General features: G+C 29.7%; 1 protein-coding gene across 1 annotated transcript; it reads left to right on the top strand.

Annotated features, from left to right (window-relative positions):
* The first annotated feature begins 693 nt into the window (after positions 1–693).
* Positions 694–14090, top strand: LOC111633150 (cytochrome P450 3A31-like). The gene is made up of 15 exons (XM_023377679.1): positions 694–837; positions 1738–1796; positions 6296–6392; positions 6469–6510; positions 8360–8485; positions 8555–8683; positions 8814–9045; positions 9106–9245; positions 9328–9446; positions 9543–9651; positions 11664–11756; positions 13175–13227; positions 13317–13457; positions 13557–13716; positions 13833–14090. Exons 2-15 carry the CDS (start codon positions 1738–1740, stop codon positions 13911–13913), a joined length of 1581 nt encoding a protein of 526 aa, XP_023233447.1. The 5' UTR covers positions 694–837; the 3' UTR covers positions 13914–14090.
* The last annotated feature ends 5641 nt before the right edge of the window (positions 14091–19731 follow it).

Genomic DNA, 19731 nt, shown 5'->3' with positions numbered 1-19731 from the left:
ATTCAAAGAATTCTGTTATACTAAATCCATTGAGGTCATCTGAATATGATGAAAGCAATGGTACGAGACTTTCCATTCCACCAAGTGTTACTTAAGGGTTTTCTTCCATTTTAGGGCGATTTAGCTTAAACTTAAATTTTAACTAATCTATGAATACTTCGAAAAAGACGAAACCTGTTTGCGGCAGACAACGTCCTGTCTGTGACGGACCTGTCTGTCTTTATCGTGGATAAACCTATCGTTTGAAATCTATGTAGGTCGACTTTATTCCAATTATAAATTTAATTAAGTTCATAATAAAGTATTTTATAAAAAGTACACATTTCTCCCTTAAATCCAGTAGGCATCTCACGCAAAGCTTACAAGAAAGTTGCCTATTTTTATATTTTAGACTAAAATTATTAGGAGAGAGACTATGGCTTCGAATATAACACAACCACTTAATCCTACTTTCACATAAACATATTCGCAGAAAGTTCATAGAGTGATGATAAATAGAAATTTATTTTTAACGAAGAAATCGGGAAAAACAACTATTCGAGAAATAAGGAAACACAATAGTTACCATTAAAGTGACTAGCGACGTGTTCTATTCAGTGTTAATTAATAGTTGAATAAACAACCTCTAGGCACCTCAACCGGTTACGACCGATACGTCGACATATCAGTATCACATCATTATCGGTCAAATTCCTTTATACTGTATGATAAATATGTTTAATGGAATTCTTTTTATCAATCACATGTCAAATGTTTATAAGAAGTCTTAATCATTTCAACTCAGATTATTTTTCGTTCGGTTCATAAAACAAACGTCTGTTAATCCACAAATGAAAGGTAAATGCTTTATTATAATATTGTAGTTTTTCTTATTCGAAATAGATACAACCAAAATATATAATAAAAATAATTATATAATACTCTATATAATTTGTAAATACAGTATATAATTATATCAATAGATCTTAATATAGAATTCAGTCGGGTAGAAGGCAGTTCCTATAAAAAATTTTAAGGAAAAATAATCAGAAAATTAGAATGGCAATTTAAAAAATTTAGCAACGAGACATGTAAATTTTAAGGTAACATTTACTTTAAAATGCATGTTGAGCCATCCGTTATGATATTTTATTTAAAAACTTTTATATAATCGATTATTATAAAATGGCAAAAAGCTTAATTTTGAGTGTAGAGATGTGTTTTGTAAAAATCTATAAATGCTAATAACGAGTAACATCTTTATTAAGTTCGACTCACTCGAGATATGACATATAACTCTTTCTATCTCCCTCGAACTTTAAACACTAAACTTTAAGAGCAATAACCCTCTAATGCACAAATCTCCCTGCAAAGTTTAATAAATTTTCGACAAAAATTGTGAAAACAAATGTATGGAGAGCACGATATTGTTCACCCACAAATTCGTGTCCGGACACAAACACATCATAATACTAATATACAGTACATACAGCCTTTTATTTTTCCCTCGATATTTCGAAGCACCAAGTCCAAAAACGTAGAAATCTTCGAGGGCCTTTTTTGACCGATTGCCATACTTTCCTTCTGGTCTGTATAACAGCCAGGGAATAAAAAGTTATACAAAAATACCATAAAGGAGAATTTAAAAACGTTGTTATAACCATCTGAAGAAAAGGAATTGCAATAAAATGTTTTAAAAATTAGATAATCCGTAAATCAATATAAAGTAAATATTGATATTGATCACATTAATTCTAGATGTCGCCCATAATAATATCATTGGCTGTTTTCGTATGTCTTCTCTCATTTTGGATAAGGTAAGTCTTCTTCATTTGTTTATTTGTTTCTTCTTTCTTACACAGATGAAATAAAGAATTTATTAAGTCAATTAACTTTAAAATCGTGATTTATTTAAAATATTAAAGTGAAAATTTGTTAATTATTCATAATATTAAACAGAGTTACATCAATTTTTAAGTTAAATAGTTATTTAATTATTTAGTCTGGGAATCTTTTTTTCGAGTTTTATAATTTGTTATCTGTAAGGATTACAAATAATTTCATGAACAAATAACATACAAAATAACTTAATTAACAACGAAATAAAATTAATTTTTTCTGTTTTTATCGATATAACTATTTGGCCATTCAAATTAAACATATTTATGACAATACAGTGGACATAAATTCTCGCTAACTCCGATTAATAGGTGATAAAGATTGTTCGAGCTTACAAAAGTCTGAGTTAGAAATAGAAAAAAAATTTTTTGCTACATACGAATAGACAATGTTGAGGTAGTAATTGGTAAGGCGAGTGGCAATCGCGGTGCATTTAAATTTACCACTGCTAGTTGTTCTGCTGGTGCGGGAAGACGCAGTATTCTGTAAGGAGACTTTCCACCTGTCTCTAGATGGTGGACAAAGAAACGGTTGAAGATGTTTCTTTGCCCACCATTGTCGTACATTTTTCACATGGTGGTATATCCGGAATTTCCAAAGCCTGGCCACCGTGTATGCCCTGATGTATCACTGTACTCAACTGTACGATAGATCGATTGTACCCTGTTGGAGGAAGGCCTGAGCCCTCAACCTGATGAGCTTTCCCTCAACCTGATGAGGCCTATCTCCAACATTGTCATCTGCGGATATTGTCTTTAACTTCGTCATACAGTCATGTCTAGAGTTCAACGACCATCAAACAGCAGGTACACTGAAAATTTTGCATACAGGAGTTAGCCTATTTCGGCATTTTCATAAGGTACTATTTTATGAAAATGGAAGCAATTTTAAAGCACTCTGATGACATTACCTAGTGTGTAGTCGGGCCAGAACTGTAATCAGTTTTTGTCAATGAGTGTATTTTACTGGATATCTGTTAATTAAGAATTGCTTAGTTTGTTTGAAATTCACTTACTATTTTTTCAAAATTTATTGTATGGTTACATGACATCGTTAATTTTACGTAAGAATTTGTTACTTTTGATTATAGTTTAGTAAATAAACGCAAATTCATTAAATTTTTACATATTAGAAACAAAATACAGTAGAACCTCGATTATCCGGACCTCTATTATCCGGATTGTTCAAAATAAACAAAAATTTTACGAATTTGCTGATTTGCACTTGGCGAATTACGACACTGTTTATGTACGTGATGGAATGCATAACTTTTTTTGTTTCAACAACGTCTCACCCAGCACAGTGGTCGTAAACTCTTAAATATATTTTACGTAGTAATAAAAATATAACTTGACATACGTATTTATAAATAATTTATATTCAAATTACATCATTTCTATGACCAAGGGCGGCGTAAGGCATGGACGACGTGGGCCACCGCCTATGCCTCGCGGTCCGAAGGGCCTCGCGCCTCGAAGGTTTATGCATTACTTAAAAGCCGCGAACGCGACGAAAAAATTTTACTCGTCATAAAACGATAAATAATTTGTCAAATTTTTATTCATAAAAATGCAGTTTCAACTGCTTTTTATTTTGTAAGATCCGTCTTCTTGCGCCACCAGAGGGCCTTTTAAACAATAAGTAGTCTGTTAGCGCTGGTCAGTAGTAGTCCAAATTCAATAAAACATTTGTTTCTTGAAAATTTGATCACGATTTAAATACAGTATTTATTTTTAATATTACCGATGTGTCATCGAAAAGAAAACGTGTTGTATTATCATTAAAAGACAAATTAAAGTGTTTGTTTCGATTATCAGAATTTTTCCTTATACGGACTACCTTCATCCCCAATTAGTCCGGATAATCGAGGTTCTACTGTAATTTTAAAATAGGTATAAATTACAAGCAAAAGAACCCATGTTAATAGAATTCGTTTAAAAAATCTAATAATCAAAATATACAGTAAGTCATTAACATTCCAATTAACCACTGAAAAATTCATAAATTGTTTGAAGGTGTTATCAAGTAATAATTCACAAACACATGGTAATAAAATAAGGGTGATCATAATTAAAGAGCAGGTGTTAAGTGTCTGTAGAAAGAACTATCCAGGCTTATTTCTTCACCAGAAATAAGCCTGGATGCAAGTAATTTTTTGAGATCTCAAAATATTTCTGAACTATAAAAACTCTAACATGTTACTCTATTGCTTTTGATTATAGTTTATAAAGAAAATTTAAAAAAAAAAAAAAAAAACATAAACGTACCAGTTGTATTCCATAAGACACGCTATCTTTGTAAAATTAATATTTAATATTACCAATATCTTATAAATACTTAAATTTATTAGTATGTTTATAAATCTCTCTTTTATAGGTATTATCAGTATGTAAATATTAATTAAAGAAAAATATTTAATTCCTTTTACCTCTTTGTCTTTAATGTTTTATTAGGCCTATTTTTTCTTTTTATACTGTCTACTTGAACCTTGTTTATAAATAAGACTTATTATGCTGGTTTAGTTTCTGATTAGCAAAGAGAGGAAGTCCTTGCCAAAAGGTAAAACAAAATATTTTATATATTTGTCGGTATTAGTGTTGTATTAATATTGGACAGTAAAAGTAATAATATTGTAAACCTCTTGAAGACATGCCTACAGGTCCGAAACGCACAAAAAGAGTGTACGGATGAAAATAACGATATTTTGTTTTGACTTTTGACTAAGATTTTCTCTCTTTGCTAATCTGAAACTTCATCAGTATAATAAGTCTTAGTGATAAAAAGGTCCAAATAGATAATATAAAAAGAAAAAAGAAGCATTCAACTTTAAAAACTTCTCTTTTGAATTAAGAATATGTAATCTATAGAAGAATTATTATTTTAAATCCTATGAGAACTAATAGTTTTCTTCATTTCAAAATTGCTCAACATCTAAATTTTCTGCTATTATTGTTGCCTCTTTAAATAATTTAGAATTTTGTCTTAAATAAATTTTTCTTCGCAAATATGTGCAATTAGGCTACAGTTTCACAGAATTATTTGCTAAATTAACTTGATTTAAAATATTATGCCAAAGTAAGGCTGAGATTTTAGTAGCTTAAAAACCCTCGCCGTAATTACTTTTAATCGCGTGATCATATTTTACGCCGGAACAGGTCATAAAACGAACGTAAAGAGAATTAAGCGGTGTTCAACTTTCGGTACCATCAACCAATCAGAAATCTGTACTGTAAGTTCTCTCTTGGCTACTTAGAAAAGTCCTAGAATGTATCTGGAAATATTTATCTAAAACACTCGAAAGTATCCATATATACATGACAAGAGGCAACCTGATTATAAGAATGGATGCCTAAAACAAGCGTTATGGACGGCCATAGGAAATCCTTCAATTTAAATGAGTATATAATAAAATGTTAAGCGTATATGCAGTATAGTATCTTAATAATATGATAATAACAGTTAATACATAAAAGTAAAGATATTATTTTTACTACATTTGTAATCATAGTACAAAAAAAATCGTCGAATATAATTATTGTCTTTATATCGATATATCACATGTACAACCGTAACTTCGATAGTGTCGTCGAAATAAAACCTTCGCTAGTGGGGCCGGATGCAAATGCTAATAGGTCACGTTATTAAAAGCATTTATTCTTAACTTATAAATAGAATATTTGTTAACAGTCACTAGTGAGGCATTTCTACTGCCAATAACGTATCATTTCTATTGATAGAAATTTCTGCAAGCTCGAGTGATAAGATTGTATGCTATTATTTACCCTACCATCCCTACTATATTTCAATGAAAGAAGATAGCATGCACATCTGAATTGCTAACAATAAAAACGACCTCCAAAAAGGTATTATATTCCTCAAATATAAGGAGCCAGCAGGAAACTCGTATCTTTATACGAATAGCTTTCATTCACTTCGACGTTTTTACTGCGAATTAAATTTAACTAAAACAGAAAACATTGAGACAAGGTTTATACAGTAGTTCTCGATATGCTAATTTAACTTATAAAAATTAAATATAATATTTTTAATTGTTATGACGTAGACTTTATATTTAAATATGAAAACGCATAATTTTGAATAAAAAATAATTTCGTTTATAACAAATAAATATTTATTTATTAAGCTTCAAATTACGATATTTAAACAAATTTTTAAGTCTAAAATTTGATTTCACGATAAATTTCGCAATTTACTTTTAATGTTTTAATTTATTTTCTTTGCCTGAATTTCTATGAATAAATAATATATCTTTAAAAAGAATATTTTTTATATTTTCAATATGAGAACAACAATGTTTACGTGTACACTACAATCAATAAAGTTTAATATGATTAACATATTTATGATATTTCGGTATCGAAAAAGAATTAAATGTTTAATGTTATATTATTTGTAGGTGGAGAAAAAGACAAATGAGTATATTTCAGAGATATGGAATTCCTGGACCTAAACCCAATTTCATTACTGGAAATGCAATGGAATATAACAAAAAGGTAATCAATTTTCTTATGCATTGTTAAAATTTCACAGTTAAGATTTTATATTTATGCAACTTATACTTTGATTTAGAGAAACAAGTGCTTCGATGAATGGATAGAAAAATATGGAGATGTTTTTGGGTAAATATATCAGTAATAAAAATGCAATTTTATCATTTTCAGTAGATATAATCAAATTTATCAATAACATATGTATCAATCGCACTTAATTAAAATTTTTAAACATTTATTATACTTTTTAATAAAATTATTTAAAGTCACATTTAATGTTAAATTCTGTTTGAAATAGAATAAACTTACAGTGATAGTGATTACATGATCATGGTTTCCATGTTCCCATTGCTAGTCAGCTTATCTAAATCGCTTGTTTATAGGAAATGTCAGTTGTAGCCATCGTGAAAGCAGTGAATTAGCCAGTAATTACAAATGGCAGAATTTCTCTCACGCAACTTTCGATTGCTGCTTACTTCATTTGTCGTCACCAGTGTGTCTTTACTCTTTATTAAGGGTTTATTTTTATACTCTTTTAGCCCTGGGGGCACTAAGAGGGCCTTTTTAATCATGTCCATTATAGGTTCCGCCAGCTGACAATGAGGCGGAAAGTGGTGTGGGACGGAACCCTAAAGCCATCGAGAAGGTGATTTTTTCCAGGGCCTGGAGAAAACCTAATTGGCCTTAGTGGTTCCTATCCATACAAGTTTATGTTAGTTTTACTAATAAATATAATTTAACTTATATATAATTGAATATAAAATAACTAATATAACTGAATATATGAACGCTAAGTGTACTGTATTTACTGTAACAACGGTATGAGTTTCACACAGTCGATTTGACCCTCTTTGGCCTATTTCTCTTGTTGCATCAATATTGTCTGATAAGTCCTCCTGAGAGCCAAAAATTAGTGCTCACGTATTCACTTAATAATAATAAAAGGACAAAACACTAATATATTTGACTACTTTATGCTGATAGACACATTTTTGATAATCTGAAACCGTGTTGTGACTCTTCTTTGATTCTTAAACACTGCGTAGTTAAAACACTATGTGTATCAACTGAACTAAATAAAGATGATAGAACACCAAGTGTTAGAATTTATTACAATATATAGTGTTTAAGAATATAAAAAAATGATAGAGACATTCTATTTTACGTACAGTACAGTATAGTATTTCATTTGTCGAAACCAAAATGGCAATGGACCCACTCATACAAGCTCACGATAGCCCTGCAGAACATCCCCGAAAAAATTCCTCTGTTTTTCGATCCGTCCGGATTCATTACCAAGTTTCCAAAGCTGTAGGTCGACATTTTAAAAGTCCAAATTCACGGCTTAGTCATCAAGTCACTGGTTATCATCCGATTCGAAGGACGGACGGTAAAACGAAGTGTACATATTAAGTACTGTACGTAGTTTAATCATCAAACGGCATAAATCTATGCTAACCTGTCACATAACTTTTTACCTCTTCTATTAACAATTCATTAAATTCTTTACTTTCTACTGTGTTAAGATTCTGTTTTTCTTTTCGTTTCACGTGCCAAAATAAGCAAACATAAAAGAACGTCCCTTATTGGTTGTAACTTGAGACATTTTTATATACATCTTCAACTATTGGATTTCTTCAAGACGGTCGTCGTTCTATCAAAAAGTTTGCTAGCTAAACGTCATCGTGTCGTTTGTCTGTTCGTTGTTACCTTAACCGTCGGTGAGGATGATGGTCCTAATGCGAATCCGTCTTTATTAATTTGTTACGGGCTTTGTTCGGTTGTTTTGACATAGAGCCTTTTACTATAAAATCGTAATCACTTCTTTATCATGTAAACTTAATTTTGCATACAACGACAGGATTTTTTTTTGAGATCGTCAATATTTTTCGCAGAAAGATATGTTGTCATCTTATGTTCCTGTATATTCAAGTAACTCTAATTGTTTATTAATTAGTCTAATAATAACAAAATATAAATATTATTTTATTATTTTCAGCTTTTTTCTCGGAGGCAAACCTTGGGTTGTCTGTCGTGATTTGGAATTAATAAAACTTATACAAATAAAGGACTTCAAAAGTTTTATGAATAGAGATGTAATTTCTTATGATTATTAATGCAAAGACTTATTTACCATATTGATATTTTGTTGTGTATTATTTCAGTTGTTACTTCCAGATGGAGGAATTCCACATAATCTTATATTCAAAGCACTTACAAAACAACTTGATGAAGATTGGAAAAATGCCAGAAGTATAGTGAGAACAAGTTTCAGTACAGCTAAACTGAAAATGGTACATACTTTAATAAAATTCTCGGTACTTTAAATATGAAAATTCTTTTCGTTTATGTAGGTTTAACATTGTAAGTATAAAATTATTATTTGTTATTGCAGAACTGTATGGTCATTTTGTATATTTACAGATGAGCCCTCTTATGTCTGATCCAATAAAAATATTTTTGGGGAAAGTAGAAAAACAAGAAAAATCACCATTTGATATCGCAGACTTTTATAAAAATTTGACTTTTGATATAATTTGTAGAGTAGCTTTTGGAATTCAGACAAACGTACAAAATAAAGAGACAAGTAAATTTATTCAATCCATCTACAGTTTACTGGATGTTGATTCCGCAGATTTATTGTCCATACTATCACGTAGGTAAATCTTAAATATTTTAATAGTTTCTCAAAGATAATTGATATAAACTTTTTTAGTCTGTTTTCCCGAAATTGAGCCAATTCCTACATTCTTGAGGAAGATTGTAGATAGAATGAAATATGTAATTAATTATCCATCTGCTAAATTGGCTTTCGACACATGTGAACAAATTGTGTCTTCTCGAAAAACATCTGGTGTAAGTTTTCATTTTTTACATAAAGTTCACGAGAATAATAAAATCAATTCTGATAGTAGAAACTGTTTTCTAACTTACGCAGTATCATCCTGCAGATCTTTTGCAAATCATGATTGATGCCACAGATGAAACGGATGGTATCACAAAGAAGCTTTCAACAGATAGTATTGTTGCGAATTCTATTTTGTTTATGATAACTGGGTTATTATAAATTTTTCATTAATAGTCTTTAATACACTTTATATGAATTATTTAATACTAAACTGTAGATTTGGTTTCATTTTTATTGTTTTCTAGATATGACACTACGAGTACTACGCTAGCTTGGTGCACTCATTATTTGGTTAAACATCCTGACAAGCAAGAAAGAGTCCGCCAGGAGGTTAAAGAAAACATTGAAAACAATGTAATTGGTATTATTTATTTAAATACTTTTATTACAATTATTATATTTATAAATATATTGAAAATTAACAGAAAAAAATATACAATATCATACCTTGATAGTATGAAAAATAAAAAGCAGTCTTTAGTTAACTAAGTTTATTACATAAATGTCCCTATTAGAATAAAACATAATTAACGAACTTATTTCCAAAACATCTTCAAAAATAAAACTAACTGCACTTTCTATATTCTGTTTTAACAGAAGAATAGAATAACAGGTTATTTTGTTTACTAAAATACTTATTTGGTATTGTTTAGCGAATAGCCAACGTCCATATTATTTTGAGAGATTTACTTCCGCTCGTATTCCAAAACATCGTATCTCTTATACACCAATCAACCAACTTTATTGAAGTCACGTTTCAACGTTTCTAACGTTTCCTCCACAGAAAATAAAATACTTACAGTTGTTGTCAGCAACCTTTTAACTAAAGAAAATCTGAAAATGTTATTTCAGTTGATCCAGTATAACATAAAACGAAATAACAGTAAAATGAGACGCATATGAAAGTATTTAAAATTACAGTAACCAGAGTAACGTTCAAGAATACTTAAACTGGGACTATCAATGCAGCCACAATTTACTGAAATGAGGTGAAATGGCAGCAATGAGGTAAACAAAACAATTAAATCCAGCCAGTGGTTTGCGGATTTAAATATAAAAATAACAAACCATGAATTAAACTAGATATTTCTTTATTTAAATGATATTACTTTTATATCATTACATGATTATAATGATACATAGGGAAATTCTAAATATATGCGAAAAAGTTCAAATGCTAATTCTTCGAATAATATTAGCGAGGTTGCGGTTGAAGTTTTCAACGTGAAAACGTCGGCCACAACCTCGCTATTAATAGTAAAACTTTATATGAATATTTATTCAAAACGACATATTTGTAATAACTGTTGAAAATAACCATCACCAATTGTAATACAGGATTTTATTCTCAGCTAAATTAATTTGCGCAAGTTCACATATACAAGGAGATGTCTCAAACTACTCAACAGGGCACGACGATGCGATTCCGTAATTCGTCAACATTCTCAAGGGGACCACATATTAAACATCCTGTAAGTTTAAAACTATGCCGTTTGAACATACTGTACTTTATGCTATATGAACTTTTATGGTTGAAATTATTTGAAGAATCAGCGTCTGAAATTTTTCCCTTATGTTTAAAGTCATCCTGTATGCAGGATGTTCTGCGACATAATGACAATATTTTACATTTCGTTCTAGAGGCCCGGAGTATCTAAAAATGTTCAATAAACATACCATTTAAACGCATTGTTATAGCTCTAGAAGGGGTGAAAGTTCAGACTAGCTATCGTTAGTCAGCACTGCTAAACGCTGAGAAAAGCCTCAATCTTGCTACACTCAGCTTCTAAGCTGTACTGAAGAACTGTATTAATGTAAACAAACCTTTACTGTTTAATTTCAGGTCTATGAATTTTCTGTGCTATAAGTATTTGAGATGGATATATTTATTATGTAATATATATGATTTTGTTTGACTTGTTAGTGGTGTTTGGTCAGTTATGATAGACTTTTATCCATGATTATAACTTAGCCATAGTACATTTTGTCTGCATTGTTTTCTATGTATTTTTAGTCCTGTTGTTGGAGATTTTCAATAAATGATCATATATGATTAATGCGATATTTGTTTGGAGAAAGGAAGTTCCGATTACTATTTGTGTTCTCGTGCTTGTTTTCACGAATCGTTTCGACTTTCTAGTGAAGTTTGCCTATGACAACTGAAAATGTTTTTATTAAATTTAACTGAATTGTATGTGTATTCTTGCTTCTGAATCTAACAAAATAAGTTTTAATGCATTTGAATCAGATTTTTTTATACATTCATAATATTTATAAATATCTGCTCTTGTGACATTAAGCCTAAGTTTTAAATTAAACTTAAAGACTTATTTACCATATTGATATTTTGTTGTTTATTATTTCAGTTGTTACTTCCAGATGGAGGAATTCCACATAATCTTGTATTCAAAGCACTTACAAAACAACTTGATGAAGATTGGAAAAATGCCAGAGAAAAAGTCAAATGAGTATATTTCAGAGATATGGAATTCCTGGACCTAAACCCAATTTCATTACTGGAAATGCAATGGAATATAACAAAAAGGTAATCAATTTTCTTATGCATTGTTAAAATTTCACAGTTAAGATTTTATATTTATGCAACTTATACTTTGATTTAGAGAAACAAGTGCTTCGATGAATGGATAGAAAAATATGGAGATGTTTTTGGGTAAATATATCAGTAATAAAAATGCAATTTTATCATTTTCAGTAGATATAATCAAATTTATCAATAACATATGTATCAATCGCACTTAATTAAAATTTTTAAACATTTATTATACTTTTTAATAAAATTATTTAAAGTCACATTTAATGTTAAATTCTGTTTGAAATAGAATAAACTTACAGTGATAGTGATTACATGATCATGGTTTCCATGTTCCCATTGCTAGTCAGCTTATCTAAATCGCTTGTTTATAGGAAATGTCAGTTGTAGCCATCGTGAAAGCAGTGAATTAGCCAGTAATTACAAATGGCAGAATTTCTCTCACGTAACTTTCGATTGCTGCTTACTTCATTTGTCGTCACCAGTGTGTCTTTACTCTTTATTAAGGGTTTATTTTTATACTCTTTTAGCCCTGGGGGCACTAAGAGGGCCTTTTTAATCATGTCCATTATAGGTTCCGCCAGCTGACAATGAGGCGGAAAGTGGTGTGGGACGGAACCCTAAAGCCATCGAGAAGGTGATTTTTTCCAGGGCCTGGAGAAAACCTAATTGGCCTTAGTGGTTCCTATCCATACAAGTTTATGTTAGTTTTACTAATAAATATAATTTAACTTATATATAATTGAATATAAAATAACTAATATAACTGAATATATGAACGCTAAGTGTACTGTATTTACTGTAACAACGGTATGAGTTTCACACAGTCGATTTGACCCTCTTTGGCCTATTTCTCTTGTTGCATCAATATTGTCTGATAAGTCCTCCTGAGAGCCAAAAATTAGTGCTCACGTATTCACTTAATAATAATAAAAGGACAAAACACTAATATATTTGACTACTTTATGCTGATAGACACATTTTGTAATTTTAAAATAGGTATAAATTACAAGCAAAAGAACCCATGTTAATAGAATTCGTTTAAAAAATCTAATAATCAAAATATACAGTAAGTCATTAACATTCCAATTAACCACTGAAAAATTCATAAATTGTTTGAAGGTGTTATCAAGTAATAATTCACAAACACATGGTAATAAAATAAGGGTGATCATAATTAAAGAGCAGGTGTTAAGTGTCTGTAGAAAGAACTATCCAGGCTTATTTCTTCACCAGAAATAAGCCTGGATGCAAGTAATTTTTTGAGATCTCAAAATATTTCTGAACTATAAAAACTCTAACATGTTACTCTATTGCTTTTGATTATANTTGGATCAAATAATATCAGAAACTTTACGTCTTCGTCCTCTTTCATCAACGTAAATATTATCACCTAGAAGTATATTTTATTTTTAAACAAAATATTTGTCCAATTATTTTAACTAATTAACAATTTATTTATAAATAGTACAGTCAATAGAATATGTTCGGAAAATTTCCATTATAAGAATATAACTATTCCAAAAGGAGTTACAGTTATGATTCCAGTACCGAATTTGCATAAAGACTGCACATATTGGAAAGAACCGGAAAATTTCAACCCTGATAGGTTTGACATAATGGCATATTGATTTATATTGAAAAAAAATGTTTTTTTTTGTTTTTAGTTTCTCATTTTTAAATTAATTAATATTTCGATGATTTACAGATTTTCATCTAAGAATGCAGGACTAATAGATCCATCGATATATCAACCTTTCGGATCCGGTCCAAGAGGATGCATAGGAATGAGACTGGCTCAAACAATTATGAAATTAACTTTGGCTAATCTCATAAGGAACTACAAATTAGAACCTTGCGAGTATTTGGTAAATAAAAGCCTATTTTCAAAATATTTCTGTTTAAATACTGTATTTAATTTAATACACGAGATATGTGTTATTTTATCGTAAACTATGTACAGTACATTAATAATTTGTTTTAGGAAGTCGAAGAAGAGTTTTCGCTTTTTGTACCCCGTCCAAAAAATGGAATTATCGTAAAGACAGCCGCAATATCTTCGTAAAATATTTTATAAATGAATTTTTAAAATATTCTGTTTATATCTGAATTTTACAATGATGTTTATATTGTTTGTTAAATTGTAATTTCACACGAATACTCTATATACTGATATTAAATGTTTCTCGTGTAATTTTTTTCTTAGATTTTAAAACCAACGAATTTATTAAATATTTTTTCTATACAATTGCAAGTACTTATAATATAATCTAATTTGAAAAATAAATATAAACTGTAATATAAGTTACAGGCTATATAAAAGCTTATATACGTGCTTTTATTTTTACGTCATTAAATATAGCAAAGTTGTTAGTAATATGATTTATTACGTATTTATTTCAGAATTGTACCGTATATATATTTAGGTTTATACTAATATATAAAGCGAGAATGTTTGTTTGTTTGTTTGTTGGAGATAATCTCGGAATCTACTGAATCCGATTTTTAAAAATTTTTTGCAAATGGAAAGCTTATTCCTTTCATATTAATTCTATAATTCAAACAATTTTTATATTTAAAAAACAAAAACAAAGAAAAAAAAGAAAATGCACGAGAAAGATGTTTTTACAGCGGTATTTGTTTTGCAATGTCATTTATCTGATCCGTTTAAGCAAGGTCTGTAAACACAAGCAATACTGTAATGCATTGTGGCAATCGCCATATTGGTTTCTTTGTGGTAGTATATACGGTGTTTATAGAGCGAATTTGGCTTTTTTTTTCGATCTCAATTAACTGTATTTTTTGTTATCTATATTTTAAATGGTTTGGTGTCAGGCACCTAATTGTAAGATTTTGTCAGCAAAAGGCGTAAGATTGTTCTCGCTAATAAAACTAGGAGAGCAAAACGACTTCAATATTACAGATGAACCAAGTGTAAAGAACTGATAATTCGAGGCTGCTTAAGATTAGTAAATAAAATAATGTTGAAAATACAAATTTACGAAGTGTTTGTAATAACTGAATCTTTCAGATACATTTTGAGGAATCACAATTTAAAGTTAAAAGAGCAGACAAGAGAAAATTATTGCTGCTAGTCGTAAAAATAGATATGTAAATTATCGTAAATATCTTAAATAAATGTTGATATGTCTTTTTTTTTTTTTTTTTTAAATTATATTTCTAGTTACAATATTTGGAAACTTTTAAATTTATGGGTAAAACTTTTCCATAAACAGTAATGTTCGTTTTAAACTAAATAGTAAAAAACACTGACAATGTATTTTCTTCATAGTTTATAAGTAAAATCTAGCCATCTACAATACTACAATGCTCGAAATCTTCATTAATTATTAAAGAAATAATAAAAAGGACGAAAACTGCATATGGTAAATATAATCTAACTTTGTACTGTAATACTGTAATCTTCATTAAATAAGTTTCAGATTTTGAATTTCAAAATAAAATCTATCTTTGTACTGCAAAGACTAATTTCATTCACTTTTTCAATTTACAAATAAAATATAGTATTTCATGGTGGACTCAGGATATATATATATATCAGGATATAAAATATAGTATCTTTGCACTATACTTTGTAAGTTTTAGCTAAAGAAGTTTGAGGTTTTCAATGGTTTAATAGTGTATTTGTAATTACAGCATTAACATATGGTACTTGGATCAGCACCAATCTAAAGACTGTGTTTGTAGTAGTTTTATTCTGACTGGTAATATAGCAACATAATGTGACTTATTAAACAGAATAAATGTTATAATATGTTGTTTGTGGATTGAAAATATACTTCAAAATTTAAAATAAAATACAGGTAATTGAAATGAAAACTCTCAGTCATTTAAATTAATATTTTATAATAATTGAGAATATGGTATAAATTAAATATTTTAAATGAATGATTATGTTACTTAATAATCATTTTATTATAAAATAACAGAATAAATAAAGTTGAATTTAGCAATTCTATTTGTTGGTATTGTCTACTGTTTAATAAATTTTTATAAATATACTGAATTAATCTATATATATAAAAATGAATGTATGTGTGTGTGTGTGTGTCCTTCATGCATTACCACACTGTTTATCCGATTGCCATGAAACTTTGTGAAGTTGTTTAATATACTCCTATGAAGGTTTCTGTGAAGGAAGCTTCATGGCAATCGCCATGAAGCTTTGGAAAGTTTTTAATACACTCCCGCAAAGGTTTCTCGCATTTATCCTACGATAGATGGCGCGCGTTTACACGAGCACTCGAGTAGTATGTGTTCGATCGATTTCAAATTGTGAAGACCATTTCCCTCCCTTCAAAAAATATCTCTATATATGCATTTGTGAACTGTTATTTACGATATTTGTAATAATTTTTGTTTAATCACTTTATTTCAACTTTTTTTTTTTGCTAATTATGTATTCGCTCGAACTTCGTTAAAACCTTAACTGTACCCCGAACAACAGTTGTAGGAAGAAATTCGCGTATTTTACCGATCTAGGTATCCCCCTTTTCCAAATTTTAATATCGACTCAAAATAATTTAAAAAGACAAATTACAATAAAACGGTTTATTATCCGACTATCAGAAATTTCACAACATGCCAAGGAAAAGAAATAGGAGCAATTAAATAATTAAAATTGTAAAGGATTAATATATATATATATATGGGAAATATCGCGCTTCTGACAATCGCTGCGAGTATGTGGGCTAAATTTAGCGAATCCGTGTTTCTCGCATGGACAACTGTATGTGGCCGGCTCACGCGTCAGAAAACCTTCCAATTTATTCGTGTACGCACCAGACGAAAAAACAAAAAATATCGTGTATCCACAAGCACTCCAATAAATAAATAGAATTGAAACGACACTTTGAAATGTTTTCCCGATGAAAATGAATAATAATAATAATAATAAGTTTCAATAAAAATGATAAAATGTAAATTGAATTTTATCGTAACGAGTTTGCTTGAATTTCCTTTCTTCTGAGATCGCAGCAATGCTCGACGGGTAAGCTAGTTTTCTATAAAAGTAATTAAATTTGGTTTATATGCATAACTTCCCTCATTTAGGAACATTATCATCTCTTGATGACACTTTTGAAGATTTACTTTACATAATATAAAGTTTTATAAAGTTTGTGAGAATGGTTCTCTTCATCATCTAATTTTAAATTTATAAAAATGTTTACTCTGATGTTCCTGTTTGCAGTTCCTATAATGCAATGCATGCGAATATAGAAAACTAAATAGGCTATATTCTTATTTTAAGAAATAACTCCAACTTTATTCTCTAATTTTGTATTTCGAAACTAAACAAATTTATCCTCGTACTATATCATACAAACCATTGTAAAGTAGATTATTTTTCCGACTTTCTAGAACGATTATCGACACAACTGTGTCGGAAATAGCCGTTCCCTAAAGCTTAGTTCACACTGAGCGAATAGCGAAAGCGAAACGCAAAAAAAAGTGATTTTTATTCGCTTAGCGAAATTAACCCTACAACCAAAAGGGAAAAGCGATTGCGAATTTTTAAGCAGCCAATCATTTACAAGCGAGTGAAAACGTCATCTCGAAAAACAAAATGGCCGCTTCCGATATTCCGTCGTTAACCACATTTGTTTATTTATTGAGAAAGAAGAATAAGTAAAAAAGAAAACGATGTTGGGTGAGAGAAATATTAAAATCCGTAATTACAACATGTAATATATTGTGTGAGAAAGTTTCTCTAGCCATCTTGAAAACAAGAACCACGTGACAACTAGCGTGAATACGATTGGTGCGAAATTTTTTCGCCAGCGAAAAAACTCGACAGCTCCGAACTTTGAAGCGATTCGCGAAATGGTAAAATTTGCCGGAAACGACGTCATGTCTGACGTGTTATTCGCTTTCGGTAGCGAATCGCGTTCAGTGTGAACTAAGCTTAACGGGTACTTTACGCAGATTCGCGTTAGTGTGCCAGGCCTGGACTTTAAGCGTGCACCGAATTAAATGACGACAAAGTTTGTCAATAATAAATCAAATCAAATATTTAATAAATATTCTGATAATAACTATATACAAAATTTAGTAAAAATCAAGTAACAATTTATTCAATGAAAATCAATAAGAATCAACCCCACAAAACTCAAATCAAATCTATTTTTCTAACTTAATTCTATTCCCCTTTGGAATTCGACAAAATTCAAAGACTTAACTTATGTACAATAATTCTTATAAATTAAAGGTCCTAATCGTCACCTCAATATACTAGGAACCCTTTTCCTCAACTCTCAAGACTTTCTCTTCGATCCACAAATCGAATAACTTCANGCGTCAGAAAACCTTCCAATTTATTCGTGTACGCACCAGACGAAAAAACAAAAAATATCGTGTATCCACAAGCACTCCAATAAATAAATAGAATTGAAACGACACTTTGAAATGTTTTCCCGATGAAAATGAATAATAATAATAATAATAAGTTTCAATAAAAATGATAAAATGTAAATTGAATTTTATCGTAACGAGTTTGCTTGAATTTCCTTTCTTCTGAGATCGCAGCAATGCTCGACGGGTAAGCTAGTTTTCTATAAAAGTAATTAAATTTGGTTTATATGCATAACTTCCCTCATTTAGGAACTTTCTTATTATCTCTTGCAAACACTTTTGAAGATTTTAATTTATAAAAATGTTACTCGGATGCTTCTGTTTGCAGTTTGTGTAATGTAAAATGCATGTGAATATAAAAAATTAAATATATTCTAATTTTAACAAGTATCTCCAAATTTCTACTCTAACTTTGCATTTCAAAACTAAATAAATTTATACTGTATCATACGAACCATCGACATAGCTTTTTATTTTGAAACCTATTTAGTTAATACCTTTAATTATATGTCAGAGTAACCTCTAAATGAAAAGATATTCTAATTGAAATTATAAAAGAATTTCTTGACTTGAAATCAAAGTCAACGTGCAGTTTTTACTGCAAGAACAGAGCATGAAATCTATACCGTGACTTCGAAACTAAGGAACCAATATGGCGGCACCATAAAAAACTTTGATGTCCTAACCTCGTGTTTACAGACCTTGGTTCATGGCCACTTGGTGGGCTTTCTTAAATTTATTAACTTATCTATTCTGTTCGGTAAGGGACGAATGCCCGATTGGTCAATTTTTAGCGATTTTTTTATGTATTAAAGTGCTCAAATTTATTGCAAAAATTGGAATAATAATTCAAGAATATATATATTCTTGAATTATTATTAACATTATCTTATATAATTTTAATTTTAATTAACTTACTTTTAACATTTATTTCCTTAAATAATAAGTTAGAAATTTTATTGTATTTTAAATTATATATGTATTTGATATATATATTTCTTGTTCCGTCTGCCTGTTCATCAAATAATTTTCAGTTTGTGGTCCATCATTGTGGGCCTGGCCGAACCCATAATGAGCTTGCTATAAGCAGCTTTTTTAGTTCTCACGGGGCAGAAAGAGTTATAAATAAATTATTTGGTTAGTTGTGTATATGCTTTGTTTACATTAGCTTGGTCGTTCGTTACTCTTGTAACAATATATATTACGTAATGTAATACTATATATTACAAAAACCTAGAAAAGAATTCGTAGATGAGAATTAGACAAATATAGAACACAGTGTAGAAACAGTCTGTGACCCAACTTAAGATTAATTATTTTCAAAGTAGATGTTACAAAATGCATATTCTGGCGGGCTAATGTCACTTTACATGGACTGTACCACGGCGGCTTACTGCCTAAATTAGAAGAAGACTCTTCTTTTAATTTGATACGACGGATAGATAGGCAGCACTTGTATTTTGTTTATTAATTTATTTTTCTAAAGTGTAGTAAATGATCAATGACAAACA

The sequence above is a fragment of the Centruroides sculpturatus genome, unplaced genomic scaffold (genome assembly GCF_000671375.1).
Source record: "Centruroides sculpturatus isolate CEXI.00-Female unplaced genomic scaffold, Cexi_2.0 scaffold773, whole genome shotgun sequence".
In the NCBI taxonomy this organism is placed as follows: domain Eukaryota; kingdom Metazoa; phylum Arthropoda; class Arachnida; order Scorpiones; family Buthidae; genus Centruroides; species Centruroides sculpturatus.
The sequence above is the reverse complement of the archived record's forward strand: the minus strand, read 5'-3'. Positions and strand labels throughout refer to the sequence as shown.